Below are 17,771 nucleotides of genomic sequence, written 5' to 3' on the forward strand. Positions count from 1 at the left end.
TTATGTATGAAGCTATTTTAATTACATTAGACAGTGTCAAAGTAGAATTTTGAACAGTGAACAAAAGTCACTATCCCAATTCACTTTATTAGCATCTGAGATCTAGGTCTTACTAGGTCTCCAGTTTGGTCTTCCAGGAAAAATGGGGTAGATGTAAATTAATATAAAACATTCAAGCTTCCTTCATACATCAAAGCACCATCCCTAACCCCCCCCCCCCAAGCTTTTGTTTTGTGTTTTTGCAACCTCCTGTTAAGTACATCCACCTCGCTCACCTGCTATTCCTTTTTTCTGAGCCATTTTTTTTTTAAACACCTCATGCTCACAAGAGAAAATACTTTCAGGAGTCCAGAAGTAAATATCTCTGCTGCACATTTCTAGACAAAACATCCAAATGAAAAAATGTTTGAAAATATAGGTAGGAAATTAGAGAGTTGTATTATGTCAGTGAAGACATGGAAAGTAGAAAGCAATTTTTAAATAATGCAGCGCTTTTCAAATAAAATTTCAAAACTGGAAATTCATCAAAATCACCCTTTCCTTTGAGCAGTTTCAACAAATGGCATTTTGATGTGTTTTGTTGGAAAATTCCCAACCAACGCTATTTAGGACCAATACTCCTTAAGACCCCCGTCATAAAAATAAAGGGAAGGGTAACCACCTTTATGTATGCAGTAACACAAAATTCCTCCCACTCAGAGGTACAGGATCACTTATCTGTAAGGGGTTAATCGGTTCAATTAACCTAGTTGGCCCCTGACCAGAAGGACCAATGGGGAAAGAAGATACTTTCAAATCTTGGGGGGGGGGGGGGGAGGTTTTGTTTGTGCTCTCTTTGTTCCCTTTCAGGATAGAGAGACAGAGACCAAGCAGGTAAACCAGCTCCTAAAAAGATTCATCTAAAATTACAGAAATTGTAAGCACTAGCAAGGAAATACATTAGATTATCTATTGTTTTAGCTTGTGAATTTTCCCTATGCTAACAGGGAGGTTTATTCCTGTTTTTGTAACTTTGAAGTTTCATAACAGCTGCTTGTTACCTTCCCTTGTTCCTTGCTCCACTTGTTTCAGGCAAAACATCCATAATTATCACTTCTGTTAAAGCCTCATCTTGTACTAGGTAAGGATGTACCTGTGCTAAGCTTTTGGAACAGCTTCACACACATACCTGGTACCTGATGGTTCTTAGGAGTGCCTGTGTTTTAGCAAGGCTAGCAGTACTCTTGCCAAGTTCATGTACCGGACAGTGAACTTGTAAGCATCTGCTTTAATACATGGCCTGATTCCCAGCCTTTGGTTCAAGCCTCAGGTCTTGCACCATGCCACATGGTCCATGTTCTCTATTACAGTATCTTAATGGATCACCACCACCACAAGAAGTCTCTCTAATACCAAACATGTCTCCGGTCACAATAGCTATGTACTATAAACCTCTTCCTAAACTCTCAGGGATCAGAGGTTCAAATCCCAGCAGGATGAACTGAGTTCTTCATTCCTTCCATGGTACATATATTAAGTATCATAAAGGTAATGGTGTGTCAGAAGGGCCAGCTTTAGGGCAATTCCCTGGAATCGGGCCCCACACCTTAGACACCGTTTTATTTCTTTATTTTTTAACTCACCTGGTGGTGGTCTGGGCCGGGTCTTTGGTGGCATTTCGGCGGCAGGGGGTGGGGTGTCCACGCTGGGGGTTTTCGGCAGCGGGGGTCCTTTGGTGCCACGGAAGACCCGGAGCGGACTCCTCACCGCCGAAGACCTGGACCGCTGCCAGGTATTCGAATCGGGCCCCACAGTTCATAAAGCTGGCCCTGTGTGTCAGCCTTTGAGGTAAGCAAGACTTTAGGGTCCATATATCAATGTGACTATGAAAGCACCGATGGGACTTCCTGTAGGCATAGGGGCTCGTTCCTGTATCTCTAGTCAAAGCCTCCTCTCCCCCTCCAAAGCATGCTGCCTGATACTGCACTTTGCAAAAGTTGGTTGCATGTTAGTAGTGCTGCATGCATGTAGTTGTAAAGCACCAAGTCAAGCAAGTTGTTTAGCACAACCATTTTTAGTTTAGTATCAGCCAGGGCATGTAACTTAAAAAAAAATAAATCTAGACAGTTAGCATGAATATACCCACTGGAGAAACCTCTTCATAAAGCAAATTGGAATTTAACAGTTTATTTGTAATTTTAAAAGCATATGCTATTACATTAGTTGAGAAATTGCATGTTTGTTAGAATCAGTACTGTAATAAAGCTGACCTAATTAAAAACAATAGTTTCATGGAGGAAAAAGTCATGCTTAGATCTAATTATTTCACTTAATTGTTTATTTCCACCTTCAATTATGGGAGATTCCTTAGCAACCAACTTTTTCTCACTATAAAAATAAGGGGAGAAAGACGCACACACCCCAACCAACATTTTCTAAAAATGAAGTCTGCTATGATCTTATGAGAGGCTCTTTAAAGCAGAACTAATGAAATGGAAAGAACTCAGTGTACTTGAACAGAGGACAAAAGGCTTACAAGTCAGTTTTGAACTCATGATTACTACTCGGAGTTAATCTCGTCTACTGCTGTATAAGAAGCATTATTAATATGAGGACATAGTTTATTTCAATATTTCCTGAAGCAAACATCCTATCTTGTGATATGGCTGGCTTTCTTCCATACACTTTTACAATCTCAGAGGGAGGCTGGATGTCCGAGTCCATTCCAGAACCATCTTCCAGTTAGGATTGCAATCTACAGCTATGTTATTGCTTAGGGAGCATATTTTCATAACTGCAAGCAGAACAGCATAAACATTTTCTCTTTTGGATTGGCAGTCCACTCAGTGGAGTTAGTAAATCCAACCTTCATCAGTAACATTCTGTAGTAATGCTGCTAGGGAAAACTGATTAAATTCCAGTGCACATTGCATTAAACCTTCATTTTGATATTATGAAGTCTGTAGTTAAAGCAGTATACAAGGACTAAAGCAGAACATAATTTTGAGCAAGTCAAACTATCCCGTATGCTTTCATTTATTAAAAAACAGAAAACGAGACCAATTGTAGAGACTATCTACCATACAAGATGTATCATCGTACAGTTTGCACATGGCACTATTTTTTACGTAGCCAATATAAGGTATGCATTACTTTCCTTTTAACATGTTATTTATAAGGCGCATTCTCTAAGTTTTTTGTCAGCTTGCTTCAAGGAGATCCACGTATTCAACATGCTTGAGCGCAGCTTGGCCCACACCAAGTGGTTACTTAATCCAAAAATCTGAGCAGCAAACTGGGCAGCTCCTTCGGGTGAGAGTATAGTAGGACAGCCAAGACCTGTTGCAGAAGAAGAAAAAAATCCAATCTGTTATCCAAATGGGATTTACAATGATCATAAAAATTACTAACAAGTAATTTTTCAGGCCCTGACGGTTACTGCGGGATTTTTTATTTTAATTACTTTGTCCAGTCTAATTTAAAAAAGGTAAAGCATAAGTAACCTCAATAACCCTAAAGATTATGACCTTATTCCCTCATTCCGAAACAAGACAAGATTGCTAGTTTTCAACTGATAGTCTCAACATGCCCCAAACCTTTCTGCATATTTGAAGAAGGTGGAATTCCCTTGCCTTTGATGATTTAAAAACAAAACAAAACAAAAAAACCCAATCCGTCCCATATGTATGGTCAGTGGTGACCCTTTTCACATAGCAAGCCTCTGCATGCAATGCCCCCCTTTATAAATTAAAAACACCTTTTTATATATTTAACACTCTTATAAATGCTGGAGGCAAAGCAGGGTTTGGGGTGGAGGCTGACAGCTCGCAACCCCCCCCTCCCAGTCTGAGAACCCCTTAGCCTCTCTCATTCAGTGTTGCTATAACTATTGGCAACAATGATTAAGTCAGCAGATACCCTGAAATCTGAATAGACTACTGAATGTATAAGGAGGACTGTTCAGTGTCTATGAAAATGCAGCTTTTAATTTCAAGCTACATGTACCCCTTGAACTGACGCAGTTTAACAGCAAACTAATTATTTCTACATTATATAAAACTAAAAGATCCTTGCTATAATCAGTTGCTAGGTTAACAAACATACTAAAACAGGAGTACCTGTGGCACCTTAGAGACTAACAAATGTATTTGAGCAAAGCTTTTGTAGCCCACGAAAGCTTATGCTCAAATAAATTTTAGTCTCTAAGGTGCCACAAGTACACCTCTACCTCGATATAACGCTGTCCTTGGGAGTCAAAAAAGGTGAAACCGTGTTATGTTATGTGTCATGTTGAACTTGCTTTGATCAACCGGAGTGCGCAGCCCTGCACCCCCGGAGCTCTGCTTTACCGCATTATATCCAAATTCATGTTATATCGGGTGGCGTTATATCGAGGTAGCGGTGTACTCCTGTTCTTTTTGCAGATACAGACTAACACGGTTGCTACTCTGAATACTAAAACAGTTTCATGAAGGTAAAACGTGAAAATAATTCTCAAGCTGATTTTTTTTTTTAAATTCAGATACCTATTTTAAACTTCAGTTGTCTGAGTAAGAATATAATGAAAGTCAAGTTTACTCCTCTTTGATTTTCTAAGGCTCCACCTCCATCTATGCCAGGAAATTGAAATTTTAATGACAACAGTCAACAAGATTTACCCCACCAAACCATCTTCAGCACTGGCTGAACCGACAATATAAAATGGGACAAAGGCGTTTTCAGCACTGTTGAATCTGGCAGATGTGTCCAGTATTTAAAAAAAAGGGGGGGGCTAATTACTAGAAGAATGTAACTACATGTACCATAGGTCAACATGCTTCTTACCACTGGGCAGTCTAAGAGAAGACCAGACATCCTGAGAACCCCAATCGGCTGAGAGAGGAGGACAGTTGACAACTGGATATGACGTGTTACCAGACAGCACTGGTCCCAAGCCATTGCTTCTGCCAGCTACCGCCACAAACACGGTAGGGATTCCATCACCTAACACACACACAAGCGTTAACAAGAAAGTATCAAAAACCAATGGGGGGAGGGGGAGAGAGATCTATGCATTTTTCCTTTCCCCGACCTGCTTTCATGGAAAGACTCTTTGTCTAAATACCCCCTCCCCCACAACACAAACACCTTTTTTTGAAATTTTTGTGTCATTTTAGTTTTACTGCTGCTCAGATTTCTCCTTTGTAGAATACAATGTTGTAATTCCCTATAGTAATATTCAGTAACTGTCAGTCACTGCTCTTGTCACACCATCTACAGAAGTAGCATGCTAGGGGCAACTCATGCACCTAATCCCTTTCTCAAGCAGGGGAAGAAAACGTTTAAGAGTCACGATAATGGTGGGTACTGGCTATTTCTTAATGGAAACTGTTGACTCACTGGCTTCTCTATTAATTAAAAACTTTAGCCTGTTGCAACAAAATCCGTGAATATCAGTTCTGCAAAGTTCAAAGTAAGATCCTCTAAATAACACCTGGAAAAATCTGTGCTTGCCCACACTGTGCCCCAACTCCCATATCTACATGCACAGAGTATACAATGGTGCATGGAAGTACCTGCAAACCTATGCTTGCCATGGTAACAGCAACAAGTGAAATTACTCCTTATGTTCAGTCAAGGCACATGGTTTTTAAATTAAATCTAAGGGTTTTTTGATAGACTTTACTAGTGTCCACCCCAGAGGTAGGCAACCTATGGCACAGGTGCCGAAGGCGGCACACGAGCTGATTTTCAGTGGCACTCACACTGCCCGGGTCCTAGACACCGGTCCAGGGGGCTCTGCATTTTAATTTAATTTTAAAAGAAGTTTCTTAAACATCTTAAAAACCTTATTTACTTTACGTACAACAATAGTTTATTTATATATTATAGACTTATAGAAAGAGACCTTCTAAAAAGGTTAAAATGCATTACTGGCACGCGAAACCTTAAATTAGAGTGAATAAATGAAGACTCGGCACAGCAGTTCTGAGAGATTGACGACCCCATGTCCACTCCATTATTCATTGTTTTCTATTCATGGGCATCACAAGATATGGTTTTCTACCCAGCTGCAGTGCGAAGGGCAGCCAGTGGTGTGTTCCAAAACAGATGACATTAGATGAAGGGGAGACTTAAGTTTTAGCAGCTGACATTTTTAAAACAATAAGGAATAATAAACAGAATAACGTGTGTGTATGTAGCAGGACATTGCAGTAATCCAAGATGTTGAGATGATCTGGGCCTGAGAAAGCATTTTAGCTGTTGGGATAGAGAGGAATGCAAGATTTTTGGGGAGAAAGAAGCCATTAGACTTAGACAGGCCTGGATGCGGGAGAAGGAGCTGTTGACTATGATACAGAGTACCACTTGCAGACAATACCAAACTGGAAGGGGTCACAAGCATTTTGGAGGATAGGATTAGCATTCAAAATGACCCTGATAGATTGGAGAAATGGTCTGAAATAAACAGGATGAAGTTCAATAAGGACAAATGCAAAGTACTACACTTAGGAAGGAATAATCACAAATACAAAATGGGAAATGACTGCCTAGGAAGGAGTCCTGCAGAAAAGGATCTGAGTGTTACAATGGACCACTAAGTAAATGAGTCAAGTATGTAATATTGCTGCAAAAAACACGCCTCCCCCCATTCTGTGATGTATTAGCAGAAGTGTTGTAAGCAAGACAAAAAGTATTAATTCTTCCACTCTTCTCAGCACTGATATGGCCTCAATTGTAACACCGTTTCAGGTTCTGGGCACCAAAAGTTGGAGAAAGTCTAGGGGAGAGCAACAAAAATGATTAAAGGTCTAGAAAACACGACCTATAAGGAAAGACTGAAAAAAAACCCCTGGGTTTAGTCTGGAGGAGAGAAGACTAAGAGGAGACATGATAAATCTTCACGTACGTAAAAGGTGGTTATAAAGAAGAGGGCGATAAACTTCACGCACAGTTTGTGGCAAAGTTCTAAGGAATCTCAAGAACTCTAGTTATTGGTTCTAAACTTAATACATAATTATTGAAGGTTTACCTTCATACTCTGCCTTGATCCTCAGAGTTTCATCTGGTCCTTTGTGAGCAGATGTCACTCGTAGCTCACAAGGAATTCCAAAGTTTGCACATGCTTTTTTAATTTTTTCACAGTGACCAAGATCAGAAGATGATCCCATCAATACCACAACTCTACCATGGCTCTTTGTTTTCAGCAGCAACTGGAATGGAAAGAAAGGAAAATGAACCACAGTACTTTAATAGAGTACACAAAATTGTCAATTTCTACAGACTACAGTTAATATAAACGGGGTACCTCCACTCTTTCTGCAACCCATTCAAAGTTTCTTTTAACCATCTGCAGCGCTTCAGGAGTCACTTCTTTTAGATCACGGTAAGACTGAAATACACAGATAGCAAGTTACTCCTGATGTTCTATTTGGAAGTGTGATGGTCGATCATTTTTCTACATAAATATTCAACCAGGTGCAACCATCCAACTACCAGAGGCTAGAGAAATTTATGCCATCTTTCAAACACCTGTTTCATGAAATATATTCTATAATAGCTTCTTCCCCATGAATTGAGGCCAACATGACATCAAGGGAATCCCCACATCTCAAATTTTGAGCCATTAGCTCCAGCAAGCAGTATTGTCCACCACATTACAGTAGAGTCAGAACACCCTCTACTTCAGTCAATTCCTTTCCGAGAGAAAACTCAACTTCTGTGCTTGGTTGCCTCAGCCATGATGTGTTAGCCAGCCCTCTCATGCCCAACTGAAGTCAGTTGTTGGCTTCCTCGCAAATACACCGCTACCTCGATATAACGCCACCCGGTATAACACAAATTTGGATATAACGCGGTAAAGCAGTGCTCCGGGGGGGCGGGGCAGGGCTGCGCACTCCAGTGGATCAAAGTAAGTTCAATATAACACGGTTTCACCTATAACACGGTAAGATTTTTTGGCTCCCAAGGACAGAGTTATATCAAAGTAGAGGTGTATACACCATGCTGCTTTGGCACGTTAATTTTAATTTGGAAGCAGAGCTTTAATCACAGGACAGCAACTGCAGTAAAGTACAGCCAACACCTAACACCCCTCCCCCCCAAGTTATAGTAATGGTGGATTATCACCACACCAAGGATTTGCTCAGAAGCATTCTGTAGTATAACAGCTGAAATAAGTGAAGAGGAAACACTATAATTTTTCATTTCATTCAGTTTTTAAAGGAAGTAGACCTAATGTGGCTTTCCAGTTTAAATTTGTTAGTAATAGCACTGGAACACCGCTGTATCTTGGATTATCACAGACATAGGTTATGGCAGCTTGTGTTTATTGGGGAGTGTCTACATTATTAGTGGAAGTGACTAAAATCACAGAAGTTCCATGAAAGCAACATTCAATGCAGCTAAAATGGTGCCCTCCAATGGACTCAGCCTAGCATAAACCACAAACGTTTGTTCCAGGAAACAAACATCTGTGGACTGTCTAGACTAGTGGCTCTCAACCTTTCCCTTTCAGAAGTCTGATTTGTCTTGCATACCCCGCAAGTTTCACCTCACTTAAAAAAACCTACTTGCTTACAAAATCAGACAAAAATACAAGTGTCACAGAACCTATTACTGAAAAAATGCTTGCTTTCTCATTTTTACCATATAATTGTAAAATAAATCACAACTGGAATATAAATATTGTACTTACATTTCGGTGTATAATATACAGATCGGTATAAACAGTAATTGTCTGTATGAAATTTTAGTTTGTACTGAATTCATTAGTGCTCCTTATGTAGCCTGTTGTAAAACTAGGCAAATATCTAGATGAGGTGATGTACACATGGAAGACCTCTGTGTACCCCCAGGAGTACGTGTACTCACAGCTGAGAACCACTGGTCTAGACCAGCAATTATATCAGTGTTAGTTATCAGTTACATTGAGTTAAAACAGGACAAACTTTGGCCTAGACAAACCAAGGCTCTGAAAGGAGAAACTTCAGACGCATTGGTGAACCGATTTTCATCTTCATGGCATGTTTCTGACTTTTAGTACTTTATAAGTGTGTGTGTGTTACTCAGTTATTTGAATAGTTCACACTCGGAGAAGTACATTTTATGCTAGAAGTTCTGGAGATCCCTGCAGACTTGACACTACACAGGGCACTATGATAACACCAGAAAATATGGTGGAAATTCCTATTAATGATACAGGCATCCTTAAGGACTTGATTCTGTTGCCATTAAAGTGAATGGAAGTTTTGCCACTGACTTGAACAGGATCAGACCCTAAATGCTTTGTGGCATACCTCACATAGGCATAGAATGCTAAGAAAAGCAACTCACAGCAGTTGCTTGAATGCTGTCTCTACACACACACCCCGGCGCCAAAATGAGATGTAGTTTTGTTTTTTATCTCTAATTCAGACCCAAAATGGTAATAGTATTACCTGTTTGTCCTTCTGTTGGCTTCGGTCTCCTGATGGCCACAGCCTCCAAGAATCATTATCAATAACATCAGCAAGGACAATCTCTTTTGTAGTTATATTAACACCAAACTCAATCTAGCAAAAGTAAACAAAAGTAAATTTGACAGCTATTTTCAAGAGCTGTAAAGTAGCATAAAAAAAACTTAGTCCACTACTTTCAGAACCATGATCTACAAGATAGATTTTTCTTATACCTTCATGTCTACAAGAGTACAGTTCTGGGGTAACCAAGATTTTTCCAGTATCTCAAAAATAGCCTGTGTAGAGTGGGCCATAATATCCACCTCGGTTTGTCCAATAGTAAGTCCAGCAAAGCAGAACTTGGCTTCAATTAGTTGCTCCTCAGACCATTGTGGATCATTAGCAGCATCATCCTGTGAATGAAGTAAAATAAACTTGCATAGAATAAGATCAATTAACAACAATTACACCTGACTTGAGTTAGATTAAAAGAAAGCCTAGTAAACAGTGAAGAGAATAATTTGAAATCCAGTAACGGACAGGTTTTGTGGCTTTAAATTGATATTTGATAACTCCTGGCAAGAATTTTAATCACAACAGTACTGAGAAATCGAAGCTGCAAGACTTTTAAGATAACTTGAAAAAAGCATTGGTTACTTGAACATTAAGTCTTGAAGGTGCATCACAGAAGTGAGTTTAAGACAAAGCTTTAACTATTTTTAGGTCAATAGTCCACAAAATTTCTAATTCAGTGAATGTTTCTAGAAACCCTGATAAATCCTAAAGGATTAGCTAGTTATACCACTAATACTTTCGCAGACAGCAATGGAGGGATGTGTGTCTATATTTCTTTTATCTCCACTGTATGTGGTATTAAAATAATAAACTGCAACACTGTTCACCTTTCAACTCTAACCACCACCGAGCCTACAAATCTATTTCTACTGGACTACAGACAGTTCAGTTTCAACAAATTCCAAGAAGAGTTTCACTGCTAGTATTTAATCAAGTAATTCAAGTTTGACTCTAAATGTTATTTTCAACCTGTTTATTTGGAAGCAGTCAGCACATTACAGTAAGACTACTTGATCTATATTTTAAGTCACTTTTCAAGAGTTCTTTCAATCCTGAATTGGACAGAAGTTGCTGTATGAAAAGCAACTGTTGTAAAATCTTGAAGTACAGATTTTGCCATAACATGCACTGAATACGACCTTTCTATATACAAGATATATGCTTGTCATCTGATTTCAAAAAAGAACGCCCTTGTATGTTGCTGAAGCACCAGGATGATTACTGGCCAGGTCCTTTCATGCTCCCCTCCAATTGGGGGAAAAGGAACAAGAAAAAAAGAGAGAGAGAGAGAGAGAGAGACAGACACTCTCAAAGTTTCACAAGGATACCACTTCCCAGAGTTTTAGCCACATTTTCCCCTCAAAGGAAAGAAGTTAAGCCTCCTGAAGTGGCCAGCATGCAAGAAAATAGATCACAGTCCCTTGGGGAAAGTCTTCCCTGCCCATTTGCCATCCAGCCCCAAGGCAGCTACTCTGTTTGGAACCTCTGCTACTGAGTACCCCTGAATATCACTGAAGAGTTATTAAAGACTGGTCACTATCCTCTTAGTGCCATTTCTCTCTCACCCCCATACCCTTACCAGCTTGCAGAACTCTGCGAGGAAGCATACTATGAAGCCAATGCTCCCTAACCAAACTCAGCTTGCTTTTGTCCCTTTCAGTAGCATAAGAGAAAAGGTTCTTCTTCGAGTGATTGCTCCTATGCATTCCAGTTAGGTGTGCGTGCCGCGCGTGCACGGCATCTCGGAACTTTTTTACCCTAGCAACTCCGGCGGGTCGGCTGGGCGCCCCCTGGAGTGGCACCGCTATGGCGCTGAATATATACCCCAGCCGGCCCGTCCGCTCCTCAGTTCCTTCTTACCGCCCGTGACGGCCAGTTGGAACTGTGGAGTGCTCTCTGTCCTCCACAACCCTAGCTCTCGCTACTTGTTTGTACATAGTTAGTTTAGTGATTAGTTTTTACAGTTCTGTTAGTTAGATAGTTAGTGTTTAGATAAGGTTAAGGGGGGGTTTCCCCCTTTGCCTCCCCCGGTGCGGGCTCATGCCCAAAGCACCGGGCTTTAAGCCCTGCGCATTGTGCCAGAGGCCTATGCCTGTCGGAGACCCGCACGACGCCTGCCTCCGTTGCCTGGGCGAAGGACATAGAACAGATTAGTGTTCGCTCTGTTCCACCTTCAAACCGCGAACTCGCAAGGAGCGGGATATCCGCTTAAAACAGCTCCTGATGGAAGCGTCGCTCCAGCCCCCGGCACCGTCCGCGCCGGCACCGCGAGCTTCCTCGGTGCAGAGCGCATCGGCGGCACCAAGCCGCTCAGGCACCGCGGCCCCGCAGCCTCAGAAGGCGGCTACGAAGACCCGGCACCGCTCGCTCTCGCCTTCAAAAAGACACAAGCTGGCGAAGGCGCTTGCTAAGGCCCGCGCTGAGGACTCGGCGAAAACGATTGCGCCACCTGCGGCCCCCGCGGTGGCCGTGCACAAGTCGTGCACCGGGCCTTTGACTCCGGCGCCGCAAGGGCCGTCGAGTCCGGCGCCACCACGCTCCCCGGTACCGACCGTGGTTGAGCCCCGGCTGCCGTCTACGCCGGAGACATTCTCTTCCGCGCGTGAGCTGATTCAGCTCATAGAGGCACCGAGCCTCCGGCCCCCGGCACCGCCGGTGCGGACTGTCGTGTCGGTGGGAAAGCCGGCCAGAATGACCCGACCGCCCTCTCTGGACAGACGACATGGACGGCACACCCGGTCCCGGTCACGTTCCCGGTCCCATGGCAGATCTCCGTCCCGTCGCTCGTGATCTCGGCACCGCTCGCCATCGCGGTACCGATCGCCGTCGCGACGCCGGTCGCGGTACTGGTCGCACTCCCGGCGTCGCACCAGGTCCAGGTCACCGTCGCGTCGGCACCGGCGAAGGTCTCCGTCCCGGCACCGTTCCCGGCACCGCGATTCGCACAGCCGCTCCCGGCACCGTAGATCCGGATCCAGGTCGAGCTCCCGGCACCGGTCGAGCTCCCGGCACCGTGACGGACGTCGCTCCCGGTCGCCATCCCGGTACCGAGCGGACCAGCATCGATCTTCGCTGCCGTCCGGAGACAGACTGCCTTATTCGGCGGCGCACTCCGTCAGCGCCTCGGAACCTCCATGGCCATCCCGCCCCGCGTCGGTCGCTTCCGGGGCAGACGGCTACGGCAACCTGCCGCCCACCCCGCAGGGCCATCCTCAGGGGGCACCATTCCCCCCGAGAGCCCCGGCGTCTGAGCGCAGGGTACCAGAGGCGACAGTCAGCCGACCGGCCCCTTCACCACCAGGCGCGGGTTCCATACCACCTGAACCCCAGGGGCACACGCAGCCCGACCCTCCTGACAAGCAGGCAGCAGATCCATCGTCGGAGGCGGTCGTCCAGGGCTTATCCTCGTCCTCACCTGATGAGGCGGTAGCCGGAGCGTCGACCAAGGAGCCTCCGCCGATAGACTTGAAGGCGCACCAGGACCTACTTCGCCGTGTGGCGACGGCTATGGCTCTCCCGGTGGCGGAGGTCCAGGAGGACGAGGACCCCATAACGAACGTCGTTGGGTCAGAGGCTCCAGTGCGAGTGGCATTGCCATTCGTGCAGACGATTCAAAAGAATGCCACCACACTCTGGCAGACGCCTGCGTCCATCCCTCCTACGGCCCGTGGGGTTGAGCCCAAATACTCTGTCCCTCCCACAGGCTACGAGTATCTATATACTCACCCGACCCCGGACTCGTTGGTCGTGCAGTCGGTCAACGACAGGGAGAGGCACGGCCAACCTGCCCCTGCGCCCAAGTCGAAAGACGCGCGACGTATGGACCTGTTAGGCCGTAAGGTCTATTCCGCTGGCGGACTACAGATGCGTATCGCCAACCAGATGGTCCTCCTCGCCAGGTACGTCTTCGACATCATGGCGTCCCTGGCGAAATTTACAGAGCTCCTGCCAACAGCCTCCCGCCAGGAGTTCGCGGCGATGTTAGACGAGGGAAGGAGATCATCTAGGTCCTCCATCATGGCCGCCCTCGACGCTGCGGACTCCGGAGCTCGGACCTTAGCCTCCGGCGTGACGATGCGGCGCATCGCCTGGCTGCAGTCCTCCACCCTGCCGCCGGAGGTGCAATATACACTGCAGGACCTGCCGTTTGACACGCAGGGTCTATTTTCCGAGAAGACGGATTCCCGGATCCAGACCCTGAAAGACGGCCGCATTGCCATCCGCACCCTCGGGATGCACACGCCGGCAACGCAGCGCAGGCCCTTCCGGCAGCAACCCCCCCGGTCCTTCAACCAACAACGCTACCGCCCATATAATAGCCGGCGACCAGCTACAAACCACCGTCGTCCTTCCGGCAATAGACGTAGCCAAGGCCAGGCCTCTTCCAAGGCACCTCAGGGGGCCAAGCAGGCCTTTTGATGGGACGCTCGAGGACGGCCCATCACTCTCCCTACCGGATCCTTCCCCTTTATTTTACAACCGCCTTGCCCATTTCTTTTCGGCGTGGTCCCAATTAACAGACAACTGGGTGCTTCAAACAGTCCAGTCGGGATACCGCCTTCAGTTTGTTTCGCCCCCGCCTTCCCACCCACCCTCCCTGTCCCTCTTCAGGGACCCCTCTCACGAGCAAGTCCTCTTACAAGAGGTCCAGACTCTGTTGAGCGTGGGTGCCATAGAAGCAGTGCCTCAAGACAGGCAGGGCAGGGGATTCTATTCCCGTTATTTTCTCATCCCCAAAGCGAAAGGGGGGCTACGTCCTATCCTGGACCTTCGCGAGCTGAACAAGTACCTGCTCAAGCCCAAGTTTCGCATGGTCACCCTGGGGACCATCATTCCCTCTCTGGATCCGGGAGACTGGTTTGCCGCCCTCGACATGAAGGACGCCTACTTCCACGTCGTGATCTATCCTCCCCATCGACGTTACCGCCGGTTTGTGGTCAACAACGCCCACTACCAATTCGCCGTGTTGCCGTTCGGGCTCTCCACCGCACCGAGGGTATTTACCAAATGCATGGCGGTGGTTGCCGCAGCCCTCCGCCGTCGTCGGATACGTGTATACCCGTATCTCGACGACTGGCTGGTTCGCGGGCAGTCTCGGCAGCTGGTGATGGGCCAGTTGACGGACATACTGTCCCTCTTCCGACGACTCGGTCTTCTCATCAACACCGAGAAGTCCACCTTGATCCCGTCGCAGCGGGTGGAGTTTATCGGAGCAGTCCTCGACTCCTCGTTGGCCCGGGCTTGCCTACCGCAATCTCGTCATCAGACGATGGTCTCCCTCATCCAGGACCTCGTCTCCTTCCCAACCACGACGGTGCGCTCCTGCCTCCGCCTACTGGGCCACATGGCATCATGCACGTACGTCACCGTGTACGTGCGGCTTCACCTCCGCCCGTTCCAGACTTGGCTCGCGTCGGTGTACCGGCCGCATCGAGATCCCATCAATATGGTGGTCACAGTCTCCAGGCCAACCCTCGAGTCCCTCAACTGGTGGCTAGACCCGGAGACTGTCTGTACGGGAGTCCCGTTCCACCCTCCTCGCCCGTCCGCCACTCTGACCACGGATGCCTCAGCGCTTGGTTGGGGGGCTCACCTGGGCGATCTTCACACCCAAGGCCTGTGGTCGCCCCAGGAGCTCGCTCTGCACATCAATGTCCGCGAGCTGCGAGCGATCCGTCTGGCCTGTCGCACCTTCTGCACCCACCTGCAAGGCCGCTGTGTGACAGTGTTCACGGACAATACATCAGCAATGTTCTACGTGAACAAGCAGGGCGGAGCCCGCTCTTCCCTCCTCTGCAAGGAAGCGATGCTCCTGTGGGACTTCTGCGTGACCCACTCCATTCACCTAGAAGCGTCCTTTCTTCCGGGAGTACAGAACACGCTGGCTGACCATCTCAGCAGGTCTTTCTTCTCCCACGAGTGGTCTCTCCGTCCCGACGTCGTGCACACAATCTTCCGCAGGTGGGGGTTTCCCCAAGTAGACCTATTCGCATCCAAGGCGAACAGAAAGTGCCACCTGTTCTGCTCGTTCCGGGGTCACGCGCCGGGCTCCCTGTCGGATGCCTTCCTGTATTCCTGGAAGGATCACCTCCTCTATGCCTTCCCTCCGTTCCCGCTCGTCCATCGAGTATTACAGAAGCTTCGGAGGGACAGAGCCACCGTCATTCTCGTAGCTCCGGCCTGGCCGAGGCAGCATTGGTACTCCCTGCTGCTCGAGCTCTCCGTTCGGGATCCCATCCCCCTCCCGTTGTGGCCGGACCTCATTACTCAGGACTTCGGCAGACTCCGTCATCCGAGCCTACAGTCCCTCCATCTTACAGCTTGGTACCTGAGTGGTTGACCCACGCAGAGAGGGACTGTTCCGCGGCAGTTCAGCAAGTCCTACTAGAGAGCAGAAAGCCTTCCACTCGCTCCACCTATCTGGCGAAATGGAAGCGGTTCGCGCTCTGGTGTGACCAGCGAGGCCTTAATCCCTTCGTAGTCCCTGTCCCTACCATCCTGGACTACCTCTGGTACCTTAAGGAGCAAGGTCTTGCAGTCTCCTCCTTGAGAGTTCACCTGGCAGCAGTGTCCGCCTTTCGTCCATCCGTGGAAGGTCGGTCCATCTTCTCTAACCAGATGGTTTCCCGCTTCCTTAAAGGCCTGGACCGCTTGTATCCGCCGGTGCGGCGTCCTGCCCCGACCTGGGATTTGAACCTCGTGCTGACCAAGCTGATGGGTCCTCCTTTCGAGCCCTTAGCCACGTGCTCCCTGCTCTACCTCTCCTGGAAGACAGCCTTCCTCGTCGCCATTACATCAGCGAGGCGAGTCTCTGAGCTCCGCGCTCTGATGGTTAGTCCGCCATACACCGTCTTCCACGGGGACAAGGTGCAGCTTCGACCACATCCGGCCTTCCTCCCAAAGGTGGTGTCAGCCTTCCACCTCAACCAGGATATCTTCCTCCCGGTGTTCTTCCCGAAGCCGCACGCCTCGCCTCGGGAGCAACAGCTGCACACCCTCGACGTCCGCAGGGCGCTCGCTTTCTACATCGAGCGGACGAAGCCCTTCCGGCGTTCGCCCCAGCTGTTCATAGCGGTTGCTGACCGCATGAAAGGCGAGCCGATATCCTCTCAACGGATTTCCTCCTGGGTCACAGCGTGTATCCGGACCTGCTACGAGCTTGCTCGTGTGCCACCATGCCGCCTCACCGCTCACTCCACGAGAGCGCACGCCTCGTCGGCCGCCTTCCTGGCCCATGTCCCCATCCAGGACATCTGTCGAGCGGCCACCTGGTCTTCGGTCCACACCTTCGCCTCCCACTACGCGTTGGTGCAACGGTCTCGAGATGATGCAGCCTTCGGCTCCGCGGTATTACACTCCGCCACGTCTCACTCCGACCCCACCGCCTAGGTAAGGCTTGGGAATCACCTAACTGGAATGCATAGGAGCAATCACTCGAAGAAGAAAAGACAGTTACTTACCGTAGTAACTGTTGTTCTTCGAGATGTGTTGCTCCTATCCATTCCAGACCCGCCCTCCTTCCCCACTGTCGGAGTAGCCAGCAAGAAGGAACAGAGGAGCGGACGGGCCGGCTGGGGTATATATTCAGCGCCATAGCGGTGCCACTCCAGGGGGCGCCCAGCCGGCCCGCCGGAGTTGCTAGGGTAAAAAAGTTCCGAGATGCCGTGCACGTGCGGCGCGCACACCTAACTGGAATGGATAGGAGCAACACATCTCGAAGAACAACAGTTACTACGGTGAGTAACCGTCTTTTCCAATGTTTCCATGCTATTAAGATTGTTCAAAAATTCTGAATACAGAGACCAGGATCTGCTGAATGCCTGGGGTTACCAGTAAATTTACTCAAACCAGACACTACGTATACCAAATTGACTTTGTCAGCAAAGGACTTCTAGGACAAGGATAAAGCCAACGTCAGAAAGATAAAAAGGTTGATGCTCTGAAATGTGTAGCACTCCTCAAATCATCTTTTCCCACTCCTTCCGCTTCCTGTCCAACCAGAAGTTTCTCATTCTAGGTTTACCCTCCCACTCCCTACCCCCAGAGTGAGACCTCCTCTCTACGAAGGCCAATCCCTGGAGAGATATATCCTTATCTTGTCACAATGATAGTGGGGCTGTGACCCCACACCCTTCTATAAGGATGTTGAGGTTTCCTTTAGTTGATGGCTCACATGATATGTAGTTAACTGCCATGATCTTGTCACATTAAGAACTGAGACTAAACTCCCTGTATATATAAAGTCACCATTCCCCAACAGGATTAGCATGGACTGCTGGTACAGCAGATTTAACCCTC

At 47.3% G+C, this 17,771-nt stretch overlaps 1 protein-coding gene across 8 annotated transcripts in view; it reads right to left on the bottom strand.

Annotated features, from left to right (window-relative positions):
• PAICS (phosphoribosylaminoimidazole carboxylase and phosphoribosylaminoimidazolesuccinocarboxamide synthase) overlaps positions 1–17,771 on the bottom strand; it is a 62,176-nt gene continuing 44,405 nt past the window's right edge. For all 8 annotated transcript variants that reach the window (XM_045017689.1, XM_045017686.1, XM_045017688.1 and 5 more), the window contains 6 exons: positions 9,632–9,811; positions 9,399–9,512; positions 7,268–7,351; positions 6,992–7,172; positions 4,804–4,962; positions 1–3,318 (listed from right to left, as the gene is read on the bottom strand). In XM_045017689.1, the coding sequence (XP_044873624.1) occupies positions 3,152–3,318; positions 4,804–4,962; positions 6,992–7,172; positions 7,268–7,351; positions 9,399–9,512; positions 9,632–9,811 (885 nt within the window). In that variant the 3' untranslated portion in view covers positions 1–3,151. The remainder of the gene's footprint in view (positions 3,319–4,803; positions 4,963–6,991; positions 7,173–7,267; positions 7,352–9,398; positions 9,513–9,631; positions 9,812–17,771) is intronic.

The sequence above is a fragment of the Mauremys mutica genome, chromosome 5, assembly GCF_020497125.1.
Source record: "Mauremys mutica isolate MM-2020 ecotype Southern chromosome 5, ASM2049712v1, whole genome shotgun sequence".
In the NCBI taxonomy this organism is placed as follows: domain Eukaryota; kingdom Metazoa; phylum Chordata; order Testudines; family Geoemydidae; genus Mauremys; species Mauremys mutica.